Source organism: Dromiciops gliroides, chromosome 3 (assembly GCF_019393635.1).
Source record: "Dromiciops gliroides isolate mDroGli1 chromosome 3, mDroGli1.pri, whole genome shotgun sequence".
NCBI classification, from domain to species: domain Eukaryota; kingdom Metazoa; phylum Chordata; class Mammalia; order Microbiotheria; family Microbiotheriidae; genus Dromiciops; species Dromiciops gliroides.
Genome location: NC_057863.1, coordinates 89018238 through 89037516, shown reverse-complemented (window position 1 = coordinate 89037516; position 19279 = coordinate 89018238). Strand labels below are relative to the sequence as shown.

General features: G+C 39.7%; 1 protein-coding gene across 1 annotated transcript in view; it reads right to left on the bottom strand.

The window, feature by feature from the left end:
* Window positions 1-573: 573 nt before the first annotated feature.
* Window positions 574-19279, bottom strand: part of MPP4 (MAGUK p55 scaffold protein 4) — a 64943-nt gene continuing 46237 nt past the window's right edge. Inside the window, 11 exon segments of the mRNA XM_043993363.1 lie at window positions 574-820; window positions 2737-2871; window positions 4832-4940; window positions 5934-6027; window positions 8243-8323; window positions 9492-9662; window positions 13447-13488; window positions 14610-14620; window positions 15819-15843; window positions 18683-18698; window positions 18701-18723. Coding sequence (XP_043849298.1) covers window positions 629-820; window positions 2737-2871; window positions 4832-4940; window positions 5934-6027; window positions 8243-8323; window positions 9492-9662; window positions 13447-13488; window positions 14610-14620; window positions 15819-15843; window positions 18683-18698; window positions 18701-18723 — 899 coding nt within the window. The 3' untranslated portion in view covers window positions 574-628.

Sequence of the window (19279 nt, the reverse complement as noted above, 5' to 3'; positions counted from 1 at the left end):
AGCTTCTTACAAACAACAACAAACTTGTAAAGTCAGACACAGAAATGAAACAATGATCTTTACTTAGAAAAGGACTACCCAAGGACCTCAAACAAAGAATCTGTGTGTGAAATCAGTTGCTGGGCTCATTGTGACCCATTGTGATTGGATTTACTTAATGGAACTCCTATGTTTGTTCTAGATCAGCTATTCTGGGCATGTTTTGTTTTGCTGAAATCTTTTTTTTTTTTTTTTGTGAGGCAATTGGGGTTAAGTGACTTGCCCTAGGGTCACACAGCTAGTAAGTGTCAAGTGTCTGAGGCTGGACTTGAATCAGTCTCCTGACTCCAGGGCCAGTGCTCTATCACTGTACCACTAGCTTCCCCATGCTGAAATCTAATAATGCAACATGACACAACATGAAATTAAAACAGGTATATATATGTTTAAAATGGGATGAACAAGTCATAGTGCTGCAGCACTGGGAAAAAAAATGATCCAAGTACAAGGTTATATGAGCTATAAATCAAATGCTTCTTTCTGCACTAGCTTTTTCTTGATGTGTTCCAAATTCTCTTAACAAAAATACTTCCTTAAAATCTGACATGAGGGTCAAGCCTCAAGTGGGCTAAGGGTGGAGGCCTCCTACTTAAGGTTCCATGTCAGAAGAGATCCAGGTTGCAGGGACCCACTGTGGTTCATCCTGGGCCTGCTGCACGGCAGTCAACAACTGGGCACATGCTTCTGGCAAACTGTCATTCACAATCACTTGATCAAAAAACTGGCCAAACTGAGTTTCCATTTTTTTAGCTAAATCCTCCATCTCCTGTAGGTCTTCATCCTATATGGGGGGGGGGGAGGGGAGAGGGGAAGAGAGAGAGAGAGAGAGAGAGAGAGGATGAATGTGCCTGATATAAACAACATTACTCAGTCTAGCAGTTCAGTTGCTAAGCTAGCTTTGAAGCAAATGAGATAATGGGATCATAGCTATAGAGCTGGAACATAACATTAGAGATCCTCTAGCTCAACCCTTTCATTTTACTGAGGCCCAGAAGGGCAGCTAGCTAGAACAGTGGCTAGACTCCTGGGCCTGGAGGCAGGAAGACTCATCTTACTGAATTCAAATCTGGCCTTAGGTACTTAGTTGCTGTGAGAGCCTGGGTAAGTCCCTTCACCCTGTTTTCCTCACTTTCTTCATCTGTAAAATGAGCTAGAGAAAGAAATGAGAAACCCCTCCAGTATCTCTTCCAAGAAAACCCCAAGTGGAGTCATGAAGGGTCAGACCAACTGAACAACAACAAAAAAACTACAGCCCAGGTAATTTACCCAAGATTATGTAGATTGTGACAGGGACAAAATTTGAAGCCAGGGCTCCTGAAGTCAAATTGAGAACCCTTTCCATTAAGCAGTGAACAAATCAACAGACTGTACCTGACTATACCTACAAAGGGTAGAGCTACATTCATATACAAAGTTCTTTGTTCTTTCATTTTGCTGTCACTTTTACTTACTGTGATCTCCTGGAGGCAACCAAGAAAATCAAGATTTTGTGAAATACATGATTAAAAATAATAGAGAAAATAATGAGATATATAAAGATAAACAGGTGTTTGTCGTTTTACAAAATAGAATTCTGGACAATTGTTTAAAATAATTTTAAATGAAATGGGAAGTTTTAAAAGCACCCTTGCCCCCATGAATCCTTTTATAAAACAGTGAATTCTTTTTAAAAATGTTAACAAACACCCTCATTTCTGTTTCATAAACTGACTTTAGCATATGACATTGGATTTCCTTAAATCAAGGAGTACCTGAACAAAAAAAGAAAAATGAGATAGAGGAAGGATCTTCTATCTCATTAATAGCCTCATATGTAGCAAGGATTCTTTAACTTTTAAAGGTGATATTCATTAAAAAGAAGTTATAAAGTACTAGTGTTTATGAAAATGAAATTTCTGAGCATTAGGAACACAACCAAAAAAGTGTTTTGGCTTACTAGAAATGATAGAAGGCATACAACTTGTGATAAAGTAATGGAATTTGGCAGATGCCCAGGGGCCCTACCTGATTGGTTTAGTATAGTTGGAATTGGGTGAGAATGAGAAACTGACTAAGTACCTACTTAAGGATGATTAGATTGTAGCCACACCTGGCTGGCCCTGAGTGATGTGTTGGTGTACTACTGATGCCATCAAGGGACCACTCTCAGCCAACCAGCTTGAAGGACCTCCCCTTTGGGGGAGGGAGAGAGAAGGTAGGAAAGGGGAATGCTTGGTCTTGGAGGCTCTCTTTCCTTTTGGTGAGCTTTGGGAGCATACCGGAGAGGGACTGCACAGCTGACTCTCATTGAAAAACTACAGACCCCAGGTGGTGAGTGGAATCGAGGCCAGCTCTTTGAGTTAGCTGAGCTGGATGCAAGTTTGGGGTTTGAGTCAGTCTTTGCTAGAGCCAGGGAGCTTATTAGTTTTTTCTTCCCTTACTCACTTGTCCCTGGCTTTATTAAATTCACCTTTGTTGTAAATTTTGTTCTCATTAATAAAACCTGGTTTGTTTGTGGAAAAGAGGCCATTAATCTCCTTTCTTATTAGCCTGGGAGAAATAACTAAAAAAAAAAAAAGGCAGTTTGGGAGGGGAGGAAACTTTGGACCTAGAGGTCTCTCATTATTTTCTGAACCCCAATATTATGGCAAGCCACCCAATTAACTCTCCCCATGATAAATTTGGCCCTTACAAACTCTTCAGTTCCCTGAATCTCACCTTGAATTTAATGTTGACATAATAGTCTGTAATAATCTTGGCATTTTTCCGGGACTGCCTCATACGATTCAGGGTGGATGGTTTTATGAATATGACATAGGGCTTCAGTTCGTGTGTTCGAGCTGCCTGAATACTCTATGCAACACAATTAATTCAAAGAAAAATTTATCACATACGTTAGAAAAAATTTCATTCTGAGTTTTCTGTACTCTCCATTGAGTATATTTAACATTTACTTTTTTAGAAGAGTAGCAACTAGCAACTTTGTTATCAGTGAGATAAATATTTTATCCTTGCCCCACATAATCTTGATAGCAGAAAAAGAATATATACTTGAGGTTAGAATGGTTAACATCTAGTAGTTTTAATTTTAGTAATTTATATGACAAAGTTATTATTGACTTTATAAAAATGGATGTTCTTTTGTGTACATTTTATTTATAAGTGAGGACAACACTGGTAGTCATAAAGGGTTTTTTTCCCCAGCCATACTTGGTTTTGAATCAGGATGGCACAATTAGGGACAAACTAAGAGAATAATAAGAATCTAAAAAACTCCTGCCAAATAGTTACTAACAAGTCTCTAACTGGCATAATCTTGGTAAGATCTCCAGAAAATTGGTTTTAAAGTGAATTTGTTTATGATGATACAGATGAGGGATATGCGATACTCTCCTCTCCATATTAAAAAATCTACCCTCTCATAATACGTGTTGAGCTCTTTTCTATTCCACAACAAAAAAAGCAATGGGATATGAAAGGGTACTTTTTCCCTGGTCAGACCATATCTGGAGTTCAGTTCTGGACACAACATTTTTGTTTTACGGGGCAATGGGGGTTAAGTGACTTGCCCAGGATCACACAGCTAGTAAGTGTAAAGTGTCTGATGCTGGATTTGAACTCAGGTCCTTCTGAATCCAGGGCTGGTGCTTTATCCACTGTGCCACCTAGCTGCCCCCTAAATTTATCCTTGATCCCAGAGATCATAACTACAGCAAGAACAACCTACAAAGGTTGTAAGGAAACAGATTTAAGGAGAAAATTCCTAAAAATTAGATCTATGCTCCTGGTTAATCCAGCATCAGCTAGTAAATGACAGAGATAGAACTAAAAGCCAGATCCCCTGACTCCCAAGTGCAGTGTTCTGATCACTATCCAATTCGTGTTCTTCCCCCCTCCCCTCTTTTTCTCCTTCCCCCACCCAGAAGCAGCTTCCTAATGCCTATAGGATAAGCAATTAGTCACCATTCCGCTTCTCCTGACCTTTCTTATTCCTTCATCACAGGCATTGTACACTTCAGCCCAACAGATTGCTAGCAGCTTCCTAATCTTCACAGTGCCTGCCACAAAGTAAGTGCTTCATAAACGTTAACTATTATTAGTGGTATGATTTCTATCTGTCCAAATCCCTGAGCTCACTTCTAGGTTCAGCTCTGGTGCAACTTCCACTGGGAAGCCCTCCCTGACTCCCTCTGTGATGAGTCTTTTCTCCTTCCTCAGATCCTCTAGAGTTCTTTGATCTGTCTTTCGCACGTGGCATGATTTTTGAGGCCTTTCACCATGTTCATCACCCTTCTCTGTATGCTTTATAGCTAATGACCTTCCTAAAATGTGGTGTCCACAGATATGATCTGACCATGGCAGAGAACAATGAGGCTCATTATCTGCCATCAGTAATGTGCTCCAGCCTACATCTATAGACCATTTGTCTTTCTTGCCCTTTGAATCACTTACAGCTTTGATTCTTGTGAGACGATTATTCAGGGTTATAAAGTACCACCGAGAGAATATTGGTATTAAGAAGATAGACTTTTATATCAACAAGTAGCTAATGAAAAAAGATACCGTGTAGTAACCTGAACCTGATACATCTGACATCCAAAAAGAATGGAGGCTAATGGGAACATCTATTTTAAACAAAAGAACTTTCCTTCTTATGTCAAATCATTAATGGTCTACGAAGAACACAACACAACTCTAATATAGAAGTGAGATCACTCCCCCAACTTCGACAAGCCTTGGCACCTTTTATTTACATCTCTTTCAAGGCTACAGAGCCATGGAACTTGAGAGGTGGACTTCATCTGTGGCCCACCTGTGGTTCTAAGTCCATTACACAGACTTTCCCTTCATCAAGGACCGTTCGGACAGCATCCACACTGGTACCATAGAGGTGTCCTTTGTACTCACCATACTCCAACATCCTATAAAGATAGTCCAAGGAAAATAAAGATTCCTACCACAAGAATCTGCAACATATCGCTAGTTACAAGGTCTAAAAACACCCCAAGAAGCTGATCTTAGCAGAAAGTAACAGACATAGGTACTTTTCTGGAAAAAGGGGAATCACTGGGGATTTAGGTAGGACCAAATGAGTTAGAAGACCTATGCCTAACCTATTTGTGAAAAAAATTTAAATTTGACATTCAATTCTTCTTTCCTCCTGAAAGGCAATGAACTATCTGGGACTCCAAGGCATTTGTGATTCAAGGAGTTCCTACACAGGGGCTTTAGAGAATGCCCACAGAGAAGGAATTCATGTTTGGCAATATATAATAAGAGTTACAAAATTTGGGCCTGGTGATCCTACTATGAGGACTGATACAAAAAGCATGTTATTTATTAAAAAGGATTAAAAGACCTAGCTGTACAAGATCATACATTAGCAGATGTAACATCAAAAACATGGAAACAACCGATGTGTCCAGCGATTGGGAAATAGCTCCGCATATTATCAATATAATAGAATATTATTGCACCAAAAGAAATGGAAAATATAAAGAACAAAAAATTTATAGAAGGGCACATGAAATGATGTAAATGAAAGAAAGCAAAATAAGAAAATATATACACTGAACAGGAATATAGGTATGTGTATGATAACAGTAAAAATTCAATAAAATACACAACTAAAAGAAAGCAGAAGGGCACTCAAACAAACAAGGCATTATTCTTATTTTGTTTGAATTCATGTATATTCCTTTAAAACAAATTTTAAAATATTGTGACAATTATAGTCCTGTGTATTTTTATTTCAAAATTTGTTCTGACTAATGGTTACTGTTTACAAAAAAAAAATAGTTTCAAAAAGAAGAAATTCATTCAATTCAATTCAACAAGCACTCGTTCATGTTGAACTTTGAAATGAAGAGAGAAAAGCATTTGATTATGAATCAATGACTACACATTCTAGTTACCTGTGACCATATACCAGACTTTCAAACGTTTCCTTGGATACATAGTGATACTCTCGACCATCCTCTTCATAGCTTTTTTTAGATCGAGTGGTATCTATCAAGAAGGACAATGACAGGCCTTTAGAGTTCATTTGTTTATTCATTCATCACCTTCCTGACGTCATGGTCCTCTTCAAGAACGAAGGACAAACAACAATAGAAATGTATTATGTTAAGGTGCTATGAGATAACTGAAAGATGAATAAGGCATCCTTGCTCTTGTCAAGGCATTTACAGTCTAGTCAGGTTCTTAGACACATATAAACTTAGTAATGAACACTAAGACAAGTCTCCAATTTTCCCTAACACCAAATAGAGCTAAGGAACTAGACATGTTTATATCTAAGTTGGTAGTTGGCCCAGGAGATAGAATGTTGCAATTGAAGTCAGGAAGGCCTGGGTTTGAATCTTGACGATTCAAGCTGTTATGACCCTGGGCAAGTCACTTCATCTCCCTCAGGCAATCTCCTCATTTTTAAAATGAGGATAATAGCACCTACCTCCCTGGGTGGCTGTGTGGATGAAATGAGATCATGGATATAAAGTACTTTGCAAACCTTAAAGCATGCTGTTATTACCACAAGAATTTAGTGAGTATCTTTGTGGCACAGTGCACAATACTAGGTCATAGTATCATAGATTTAGAGCTGGTCACCTAATCCAACCTCTTCATTTTACAGATGAGGAAATTGATGGCCATAGTAAATAAGGTTTCCAAGGTCAAACGAGTGAGAAATGGTAAGGGCAGGATTTTGATTCCATAGGGTCCTTTGACTCCATAGTCAGTCCTCCCAAATCAGCAAATGCTGTCAGAACTTGATTGCTTTATTGATTGTCTACACTTGAGAAAATGATGGAGAATGTTAAGAATGCAGATGAAACTTTAAAATGCATCGTGGGGGGCAGCTAGGTGATGCAGTGGATAAAGCACAGGCCCTGGATTCAGGAAGACCTGAGTTCAAATCCAGCCTCAAACACTTGACACTTACTAGCTGTGTGACCTTGGGCAAGTCACTTAACCCCCATTGCCCCGCAAAAATAAATAAATAAAGTGCATTGTGTCTCTATTTTTTCTGCCTGGAGAGAGAGTTGTTAAACATTTATCAGCCCTCCCTATCTATGAGTTACCCTTCAAGGTGATTGCTTATAAAATATATCCCTACAGGGTCTTAATGGACTCAAATTATAACACTGAAACAGTCTTACAGGTTCCAAGGCTTTCTCAGGTCTAGGGATATAGAGACTAGGGCCTTCCCTAATCAGTCTGACAGGTGGGTATGGTTACTTTGGTCACAGATCATCTCAATTGATGTAACAACTGGTATAGGAGGTAGAAACCCACCACACATTGCTAATTAAGGAAACTTGCAAATTACACTGCAAATATTCTCTCCTGTATGTGTTCTTTTAGGATAAATCTGTGGGTTTGCATTTGACCAATTCAGGGTTGGACTCAGAACCGATTAGACCGACTGGTAGTTTGATGCAGGTCCTTGTGATGAAGAGAGGTTGAGTTCTTTTAAGAGTTCTGAAAGGCAAACTTTGCTCTTCGGATCGTTTCATTTTCTTCCTTATGTTTAGAGCAGGAAGTGAACTAATTAAAAAAAAATTTGCTAACTGCATTTCAGCATAATTGTTCTCTTTTGTAATCCTGTCTTTTATGCATTCAAGAACACTTTTCTGAGGAGGGGCTCCTCAGCTTTGTGAGATCTGGGTAAGTTAGTAACCTCTGTCTCAGTTTCCTCAAGTGTAAAATGAAGATAATAATAGTACCTACTTCCCAAGATTGCTGTGAGGATCAAGTGAATAGGTTAAAATCCGTGAATTTGGGTATAACTTAAGATATTCCTAGTATAAATGATCCATCTTGCAACCATTATTTAAAAGTTTTCACAAGGTTAAATTGCCTTATCAAATGAAGTAGCTAAGAAATTCTTACTGAAGTTTGAGATAAAAAGCAGACTACAAAATAGCTTGCTGGAAACAAATCCATAAAACCTTGAAGAAATGGGTCAAACACAGAATGATTTTACAAATGACCTAGAAAAGTAACTGTCATCTTCCAGCCTGGCTCTACTCCAACAAATCAAAACAAAATCTAGTTAGTAATGCCCATGAGATCTCATAATAATGCCTGTGAGCTCCCCTCATATCTTATGTTTTCACAGCAAAGGGGATTTCACATGGCTAAGGAAATTGATCCATTTTCAGAGGCAGGAATAAAGGAAGCTTTATTAAAACAGGAAGTACAAAAGGAAAATGGAACTTACGTGGCACAGCGCTTTGAAAATGATTTGGATTAATTTCAATCAGTCGCCTTCTCAGTTCATTTACTCCAACACCAGAAGGACCTGCATGGGGGAGGACAAAAGGCCACATACAGAAATAATTAAATATGAATAACTATACTTATATAGTGATGATGTCACCATCACCGCTATCCTTATATTGGGGGGAAAAAGAGAGAGAAAAGATAAAAGATGAACTACACAACTTCACACAAACTTGGACAGCACTAACAGGAAATTCAGAATTTTCCTATTGACCTGTGGGAATAATCTGCATTCCTTAAGCTTTTAGAGATGATGGAGGGAGAAGCAGGGGCCCTCTAACTCTGGAAATTTTGCCCATTGACTAGACATCCTGGGAACTTGGTGGCACCTCCTCACCTCTGTCTTTCAGACTCTTTAGCTTCCTTCAGAGGCCTGCTTAGCTATCACCTCCTGCTACAGACTTTTCCTGATCTGCCCTGTTGTCAGCGCTTTCCATCGGCCCTCCCTCCCCAGTTTATATTTATTTTGTATACATGCTAATGTCCTTATCTTTGTATATGCTATTTTTCCCCAGTGGAATATGAGCCCCTTGAGGTCAGGTACTGTTTCACTCTTGTCCTTGTATCTCCAGTACCTAGCCCAGTTCCTGGTACATGACTGGTACTCAATAAATGCTTATTGAATTGAATTGAATACTTAAATACTTCCTAAAGAATAGCTCCTAAATGGGAACATATAAGTTCACCAGATTCCTGTTTTAATATGGCTTGTCATTATAGACTCAGATAAGAACAAGCCACATTATAACAGAACTCTGTTGTACTTTAGGAATAAACTACCTGGAATAAAATTGGGAGTGGGGAGGAAAGGGAATAAGCATTTAAACAGTGTCTGCTACTTGCCAGGCACTGTGCTAAGTGCTTTATACATTTTACCTTCACAGAAACTCTGTAACGTAGGTGCTATTATCTTATTTTACAGTTGAGGAAACTGAGGAAGCAGAGACTAAGTGATGTGCCCAGGATCGCACAGCTGGAATACTGTCTGATTAAAGATTTAGTTGCCCTGTAAAACAGGGTAGCCCTTTGCCTTTATTTTCCCTTTTATAAACATACCTGCTGATGAATCTTTATAAATGTCTCCACTGCATTTCCATCATGTGGTATTTATCACTTAAAACACAGGCTTTTGATTTGTGTACGGAGTGACAGTTCCCATTAAAATGGCAATCAATACCGGGACCTACCTACAAGTACAACCAGGCGATGCTTATCAGAAGGATGTCGCTGGTACTTTACCACCTCCTCATACGGGGCTCCCAGGGCATTGTAGCAGCTGCTGGTGCAGTGAATGTAGGCAGACAGCTGGCTGGTGTGAGATTTCCTACGACAGAGGCGCATGCTTCTTCGGAAACCAGCTAGGGAGGGTAAAAAATCAGCTCCATAACTAGCAGAAGTTTTAAAAAATCTGAGACAGCACAAACATGGTTTGGGAGCAAGAAGCACCCTTAAATCATCCTTTTAAGCCAGAACACTGGTGGCCCCTATGAGCAGAGAGGCAAATGAGGATGCTGTTAGGAAGGCTGCCCCTAAGAAGAGAGGCTGAGCTACTTGGAGCTTGACCTCTCTGTAGGCTTAGACACTGTTGATCACTCTCTTCCCCTTGATACTCTTCTCTCTAGGCTTTTGCAACACTGCTCTTTCCTACCTGCTGGATTGCACCTTCTCAGTTTTTTTGCTGGATCATGATGCAAGTTATGGCTTCTAACATGGGTGTCACTCAGGGTTTTACCCAAGCTCTCTTCTCTTCCTCCCTCTATCCCCCATTTCACATTACTTGGTGATCTCATCAGCTCTATGGATTCAATCATCTCCATGCTGATGACTTTCAGATCTGTTCCATCATCCTTAAGGCTCTCTCTTCCCTGACCTTTAGTCATTCACCCTCCACTGTCTATTGGATATCTCAAACTGGATGTCCCATGATGTCTTAAACTTTTTTATGTCAAAAATCAATTCCTCATCTTTTCGCCCCTAAACTGTCCCTCTTCCTAACTTCCCCTATTATATCCAGGTAACACCATCCTCCTATCACACAGGCCCCCTCATTCTCTCACCTACCCCCTCCCCCCCACATCCAATGAGTTGCAAATCTTGTTTCTCTCTCTCTCTCTTTTTTTTAACATTTTTATTTAGCATTTTATTATTTCCAGTTACATATAAAGATAGTTTTCAACATTTGTTTTCATATAGGATTTTTTAGTTCCAAATTTTCTCCTACCCTCCCTTCCCTCCCTCCTCCCCAAGACAGAAAGCAATCTAATATAGGTATATATGTGCAATCAATTAAACATATTTCTGCATAGTCATATTGTGAAGGAAGAATCAGATCACAAGGGAGAAACCTCAAAAAAGAAGGGAAAAACCCCAGCCCCAAAGTAGAAACAGTATGGTTCAATCTGCATTCATAAACCACAGTTCTTTTTTCTGGATGTTGAGAACATTTTCATATCTGAAGTTCTTTGAAATTATTTTGGACTGTTGCATTGCTAAAAGAGCCCAAGTCTATCCCATTGTTCATCACACAAATGATGACTATTACATCGTACAATGTTCTCCTGGTTCTGCTCTGCTTAGTCAGCATCAGTTCATCTAAGTCCTTCCAGGTTTCTCTGAACTCCTCCTGTTGATCATTACTTTTCACATTGATTTTTTAAAACTATGTGTTCTAAATTTTCTTCTTTCCTCTCTCCTCAATCCTCCCTATGAAATACAGCAATTCAATATAAATCATACATATGCAGTTATGCAAAACATCTTCTCATTAGTCAGGTTGTAAAAGAAAATAGACAAAATACTTTTAGAAAGGGGAGCTAACAAAAAATATATACTTCAATCTATTTTCAGATACCATTAGTTCTTTCTCTGTTGATGGTTTGCATTTTTCATATGTCCTTCTGATATCCTGCTCATCATTTCTTTCACAGTTACTATTGCTAACTGTATTACCCTCTATCTTATTCTCTCCCCTTGATATTTACTCCATTTTCTATCTTCCTTCACCCTATCCCTACTCGAAAGTGTTTTGCTTTTTACTGCCCCCTTCCCCAATTTGCCCCTTCCTTCCTTCGACCTCTCCCACTTCCATCTCCTTCCCCTCCCACTTTCCCTCAGGGCACAATATATTACTATACCCACTTGAGTGTGTATATTATTCCCTCTGAGCCAATTTTGATGAGAGTAAGGTTCACTCACTCCCCATCTCCTTCCCCTTCTTCCCCTCCACTCCATAAGCGTTTTTTTTTTGTTTGTTTCTTTTATGTGAGCTACTTTCCCCCAGTCCACTTCTCCCTTTCACTTTCTTCCAGTGCATTCCTCTTACCCCTTAACTTTATTTTGAAGGTGTCATCATGGGTCAGCCGGTTGACACAGTGGACAAAGCACCAGCCCTGGACCCAGGAGGCCCTGAGCCCACATCCAGCCCCAGACATAAGCCACCCCACCCTGACTGCTCCACAAAAAAACAAGGATAAACAAAAAATAAATGCTTTACAGATATCAATCCTTCATATTCAATTCAACCTGTGCCCTCTGTCTAAGTATATTCCTTTCAGCTGCCCTTATACTGAGAAAAATCTCTATGAGTTAGAAGTATTATCTTCCCATGTAGGATGTAACAGGTTTCCTTACTCTTCTGGGACACGACATTCTGTTTCCTGACTCTATGCATTTCCATTGTCTGTCCCCCATGACATGGAACTTTCTCCCTCCTTATCTCCATCTCTGGCTTCCTTCAGGTTTCAACGAAAATCCTACCTTCTATAGGAATACTCCCCTTTTAAGATAATCTTCAGTTAATCTTGTATGTATTTTATTTGTACTCAGTTGTTTTCATGTTGTCTACCACATTAGATTGTAAGCCTTCTTGAGGGAGAGCCTGCTTTTGCTGTTTTTTTTTTTGGTATCTGTAGTGCATAGCCCAGTGCCTGGCACGTAGTAGTACTTATTAAATGCTTGTTGACTTGACTTGGAGTACAGTCAGAAAATGGGGGGGGGTAGGCAGGAGAGTGAGAAGGAAGAGGACCGTCTGTAGCTTCCTATTTTAACTGATTCTTTTCACTAATGAGGTGTTAAACTCTCTTGTTTCTATGCTGCTGATGAGAAGCAAGTGCTTTCAGCACCCTCTAAATTTGGTACTCTAGGGCAATGCCACAGTCATTTTGTCCTCATTACAACTCTAGCAGAAATCCATGCATAACAAGAGCCAATCTAGTGGCATATTACTTCATGTCTTCTCCCTCATCAACACCCCTCCCTCACCCTAATGCCTCTGGTTAGGTAGTCAGAGAAAACTGGCTTAATTAATGAATTAATAGGCATTTACGTCTAAAGTTAGAGAATATGGAAGTGTAATAAAGACAAAATAACAAAAATGCCAACTATATTAGCCTTTGGGAGTACGTCTGCTATCTATTCTTCCAAATGTTTTTTTTCCAAATCTCATATTCCTCTGAATTAGGGAGGAAAATGCATTATTATTCTATTTTAACAGATAGGTAATCTGAGAAAGAGACACTGGAGTTAGTGGTAAAGTTATCGTAGGAGCAGAATCCTTGGATTTTCCTAACCTCCTGGTCATTTCACAAGATAAAATTGCCCCTTAAGCACAAGACTTTCTTGGGGGCAGAGATTGTTCTGGGTTTTTTTCTTTTCTTTATTCTCTACTGCTAGCACAATGCTGGCAGTCGGTCAGTCAACAAACATATTATTAAGTGTCTCCTATGTGCTAGGCACTATGCTAAAAATGGGGAATACAAAGAAAGGTAAAGTTGTGCCTGCCCTCAAGAGCTTACAGTCTAAGGCAAACAACTGTGTACAAACAACTGTGTACAAACAAGCTCAAGACAGCAATAAATTGGAAGTAATCAACAATTTTGCTAAGTATAGGTTCTGGTTATAAAGTACAAACATTCTCCTGGGAATGTGAAAATTCGAAACAATGAAAAGATCAGAAGTTTGCTAAAAAAGAGGAAGGCTTCAGGGAATTTGGAGAGAGACACAGAGGGACAGAGACCAGAGAGAGAGAGACAGAGCGAGAAAGTGCTAACAACTGTCTGTGAAGAGAAGTATCATTGAGCAGGGTATGTCAGATTAGCTATGAGCCCAAGTAAACCAAGCAACAGAGGCTCACTTGTCACCTACCTATAAAGAACTGATGGTTGTATCCAGCAAATTCCTCTTCATCTGTGCCATGATGAAGGAACAGAACATGGAGTGGAGGAGAAAAGATTGTGGTTACTTTCTTCACTGAATTTATCCCCACATTTACAAATTACTTCATTTCAGCAGGTGGTGGCAGCACAACTGATGTAATAATGAGCCTGCACACGGAAGCCCCCTTGGTAATGCCCAAAATACTTTGGATTTCCTCACTCCACCAAGGCACATACATTTTTTTTTTTTTGCAGGGCAATGAGGGTTAAGTGACGTGCCCAGAGTCACACAGCTAGTAAGTGTCAAGTGTCTGAGGCTGGATTTGAACTCAGGTCCTCCTGAATCCAGGGCCAGTGCTTTATCCACTGTGCCACCTAGCTGCCCCTGCACATACATTTCTGACGTGTCTGGCACGAACTTAGCTGTTGGATCTCTTCACGAACTAAGGCATCACAATTCATTATCCTTAACATAGTTGAGAATCAAAATGCCTTATAAAAAAGAGCAGTAAAGATCATTTTTTCATGCTTAACCTAATAGCATCATAACGGAAAACAGAAATTAAACTTTTAAATGGCACCAAATCCGGGCTTTTAGACTTTGGTGGATGTGAGCAAAGTGTAGCAGTGCATTACTTACGTTTGTTTGACTTTAAAAGTAACTCATTGCTGAGAAATAAGAATCAAATAGGACTGTTCTGTGATCCCTAATTGTGTAAGATACAGACCTTTATTTCAGGTATGGAGATAAAGAAAATTGCTCAGAATTCCAGACTCAGAACCGTGCAGCTCTCAGCTGCATTCACACTTTGTATTGTAAACACTTCAGTTTGGCTCCTCAGAGAAACATCAATACTCAAAATGTTAGAAAGATAGAGTTTTCAAAATAATTTTCTCTTCACGCATGCATAGAGTCATAACTAGGGTGGGAAGATCAGTGCTTTGCCTCAGGATCCCAATACTAGGAGAGAGGGGAAAGTACTCTTCTTCTATTCAGCACAGAACCACCATCCCTGCACTTTGAAGGTCTCTGTAGTGCCCTCTCTGGGGAGCTAACTTTCCCTTAACTGCTGCAGGGGAACTAGACTCTCTTAGGGAACAGGTGCCAGCCCCTTTCCAGTTCCACCTTCCACTCTCTGGTCAGACTAATACCCTGTGACCACCTCACAATGTCTGTCTACACTCCCCCCTCAATCCCCTCACCCTGCCCTACCCAATAAATAGAAAAAACAATCCTAGTTACGCTTCATGCAGGATCACATCCATAGATTTACTTGTAGGTACTATAAAATGTTATAGACATCATATTACTATAATGATGTATTAGCAAACACCACCTTTTAAAATTAATCTTTATTTTAAAATTTTCAAATGTAAAAAAAGCATAAATATTTCAATTCATTATCTAGTGATCAAATATATGTGTCTAAATGAAACAAGTAAGTAAGAAAAGAAAAAAAGAGGAAATAGCTACTAGGAATTATACATATGTATTTAGGGAATGAATCTCTATATGAAACCTACAGTATTTCATTATTCATTTGGTTTTTATCCTTTTTAAAAGACATTTTTTTGGGGCAGTGAGGTGGCGCAAGTGGATAAAGCACAGCCCTGGATTCAGAAGATCTGAGTTCAAATCCGGACCTCAGACACTTGACATGTAACTAGCTGTGTGGACCCTGGGCAAGTCACTTAACCATCATTGCCCCACAAAAAAAACCAACAACAACAAACCAAAACCAAACCAAAAAAAGAGATATTCTTCACAATTTGACATTTAATAATCTAATTTCTTTTTAGGAATCTAAAATAAGTTACCCAGTCAAATATTCGCCCTTTGGTACTGTCATATTTTAAGCCTGCTTCTCTTTTGCATGTACAGGAAATAAAAATGTTATATTACTTCCTATGAGAGCTCCTCTGGACATTCAGATAAAAGCAGAAAGAGAATTAAAAATTAAAATCTAAAGCAATGACATCAAACGCCAAATGAATGACCTAACCTTCATTGTAACATTTGACCTTTCCCTTCAATTTAGTCTCAAGATGTGTTTTAATGTAAAATACTGCATCAGTAAGAGAAACTTCACACAGGTGAAAAACATGAAAAACTGAACCTTAAGCAGAAGGGTTTAAACATCCTGAGTGGGTAAGTCAATCAGTAAATGAACATGGGAAATTTAGAAATAGCATGACATTCATTTAGGTAAGGGTTACTTCTGTAAACTCACCATTCACTACTATATAATTAAGTAAACAAGTAAACATTTATTGCATCACCTTCCTAGATATGTATTTAAATGATGACAAAATTTGGGATGTACATGAATAAAATTAGAGGCAAATTGTTTACTTTTTTACTTACCAGATTGAAATGTTTCTTCATCTTTGATTTTTGATATGGGGGAAAATACATGGATATATTATTGCAAGATTTCTCATGCTCAGATTATATTACCACAAACATATCAACTAATTATTCTTTCTTGACACCATGCTGACTTACTCTGTTGCGCTATTCTATTCCAGTACATTTCATATTTTTGTCCCTTATCTGAGCGCCTTTGTATGTCTTCTTTACGACATATCTTGTGTAAGAATCATAGCACTTAGTAGTTGAGGCAAGGCAGATAGGAAGGGAGTAGGGATCAAGAAAGGCTTAGCTAGATAGCAGTTCATCTAAAAAGGATCAGGACTATACATTTCATACAAGTTAGCGGTGCAGTGTATCAGTCAAAAAGGCCAAGGCAATCTTGGGCTGTGTCGAGAGAAGTTGTGTGCCGAGGTTACATGTGGAGTACCGTGTTGAGTTCTGAGCGTTATGTTTGAGGAACAATATTCATGGAGAGTGTACAGAGGAGGGAGGGCAGAGAATTAGAGAAATTTAGTCTGGAGGAGGGACCATTTAGCCCAGAAGACAAAATAACCTTTTTTTTTTTCTTTTTTTTTTTTTTTTAGCGAGGCAATTGGGGTTAAGTGACTTGCCCAGGGTCACACAGCTAGTAAGTGTTAAGTGTCTGAGGCCGGATTTGAACTCAGGTACTCCTGACTCCAGGGCCAGTGCTCTATCCACTGCGCCACCTAGCTGCCCCCCCCCCACAATAACCATTTGAAGGGCTGGCATACGGAACCAAGATTGGCCTCTGAGGACAAAAGTAGGAACAACAGGTGGCAGAGGTAGATTTAGGCATGATGTAAGGAACTGCCTAGTAATTCACATTATGCCAAATGGTATGGAGTGTTTCAAGTGGTAGTGGGCTCCCTTTTCCTGGAGGTCTTCAGGTGAAGGCTGGATGACTAACTATTAGGAATGCTGTAGGGAGAGTCTAGTTGGGTTTGACTAGACTAGAGGGACAGAGACTTTGTGATGCTTTGTAATAAATAGAAGCTTATTTTCCTTGTACATTAGCTGATAAAGTTTAATGTATGGGGGGATGTCAGATAAAGTTCAATGTAAAGTGGGATGGTGCAGTAACAGTGGAAGGGAATGAGGAAGGTAGGGAGGGGTCCTGGGGCTGGGGGATAGGAGTGGAAGTTAGGAGAAAGAAGCTTGGATATCCAGCTTTGATTGGGCAGGGTCAGATAGATGAGGTGTGAATGAGTTCAGGTAAAACACCTTTGACTGGTGCTAAGTTAATTCTGATAAATGGTTTGGAGAAACCAGGAAGTATTCTCAGCAACATAAGCATAGTGGTGTTTTTTTAGTGGGATCATACAATTTGTAATATATTCCATTTATAAATGAACCATTAGAACATCCATATATCTAAGGGAGTTTTGTAATGGTAAGTGTTTTATTGTAGTGAATGGCATCCCAATGATAATTTCATAATTAAATCAAGGCTAAATTTATTGATGGGGCCAGAATGCCTTTACCCAGTAATGTATGTGTGTGTGTGTGTGTGTGTGTGTGTGTGTTTCTAGGTAGTTTTAGACATTCTGTATAATGCAGGTGAGAGTCATTAGCACATATATCACAGGCCACATAGCAGAGCCTTAAAAAAAATCCAAATGTTAGAACTATACAATAATTTCCTTGAGAGAAGGCTTTATGCAAGAATGGGACCAGTTCTCACTGCCCCTAATCCAGGTTCAGTTCTTTCAGCTTCTAAGCAGGAAGGAACCAGGGAAATAGTTAGAGATGTGGAGAGAGATTGGGACAGACCAATTCTTCTTTTTGTGACAAGGTCAGACCTAGCTGCTGGGGAGGGAGGAGGGAGGAAGGAAGGAAGGAAAGAGATAGAAGGAAGAAGGGATAGAAAGAAGGAAAGAGAAAAAGAAGGAAGGAGGGAGAAAAGGAAACAGGGGAAGGGAGGGAAGGAGGGAGAAAGAATGCAAAGAAGAAAAGGAGGAAGAGTGGAAGAAAGACGTATTATGACATCTCTTATGTGCCAGGCACTGTGCTAAGCACTTTACAAATCTTCTTTTATTTGGTCCTCACAACACCCTGTGAGATAGGTACTATTATTACCCCCATTTTTATAGTTGAGGAAACTAAGACAGACAGAGGTTAATGACTTGTGCAGGGTCATCTAGCTAGCAAGTATCTAAGGCCAGATTTGAACTCAGGTTTTCTTGACCTCTGTACAGAATGACCTCAGTCTTAATGCAATTTTAAGTTTTAATAGTTACTAAATTTTAAAAATTCACTATGGGGGCCAGCTAGGTGGCGCAGTGGATAAAGCACCAGCCCTGGATTTAGGAGTACCTGAGTTCAAATCCAGCCTCAGACACATCACACAATACTAGCTTAGCTGCGTGACCTGGGCAAGTCACTTAATCCCCATTGCCCCACACAAAAAAATTCACTATGACTTAAGGGACATACTATATGGTATCAGTTATGTACTTTCAAAGCTGTTTGTTTTGTTTTCAAAATTTCCCTTACATGCTAGTGAAACCCAGTCTCTATCCCTGGGAAAATAAGGAGGAAAAAGGAGTTGTCTACATCTAAGGCAGGAAGATCTGGAGACACTGGGATCCCTGAAGGCCAGGCAGGGACTGGGGATATGGATACAGAGACGGAGGAGCACACTGGTCCAACAACCCTGGAAGGTGGCCTACATCATAGCAGAACATTCCAGCAGGGCCTGGACTGGAGTGTGGCTGCATGCTAGGATCCTTCCTTCCTCAGGCCCTACAAGAAATGTGCGTGGACACTTCTCTGATGCTCTGGGGATGAGGTCTCTCCTAATAATTACGTAACTAGGAGTAGATCTCCTTACCTTCTTCCACACAACTTATCCATCAATCTTTATGTCATCATCTATAAAGTGATCACAAAAAAGAAAGTCACTTAGAAATTTTAAGCACTGAAAATAAAACCTATCACCAAGGGATCTTAGAGGTCATGGGGTCCAACCCCCTCATTTTACAGATGAGGAAGCTGAGACTGAGGGTAAGTGACTTGCCCAGAGTCATACAGCAAGTAAGTGTCTGAGGCAGGATTTGAACTCCGCTCTTCCTGACTCCAAGTCCCGTGTTCCATTTATTTTGCTCTGCTAGCCCTCCCTGAAACTCAAACCAGATGGTAGCAACTCTTTTTTCAATACTTTAGACTTCTTGGAGAGGAAAAAAAAATCACCCTACTGTATCATCTGGAATTTATAATATTAGGGAATCACCTGGCACAATAGGAGGTTAAGTGATGCCCTTGGTCCCAAAGGTAGAATGTGTCAGAAGATTTGAATCTAGGTCTTCTTCAGTGTCATAACTAGCCACCGTGGTGCCAAAAGCAAGGGCACAAAATGCACCCAGGACCAAGAGAAATGAGATTATTCTTACTTAAGCTTGGCGTGGGTGGCAGCACAGACCCAGGCAGA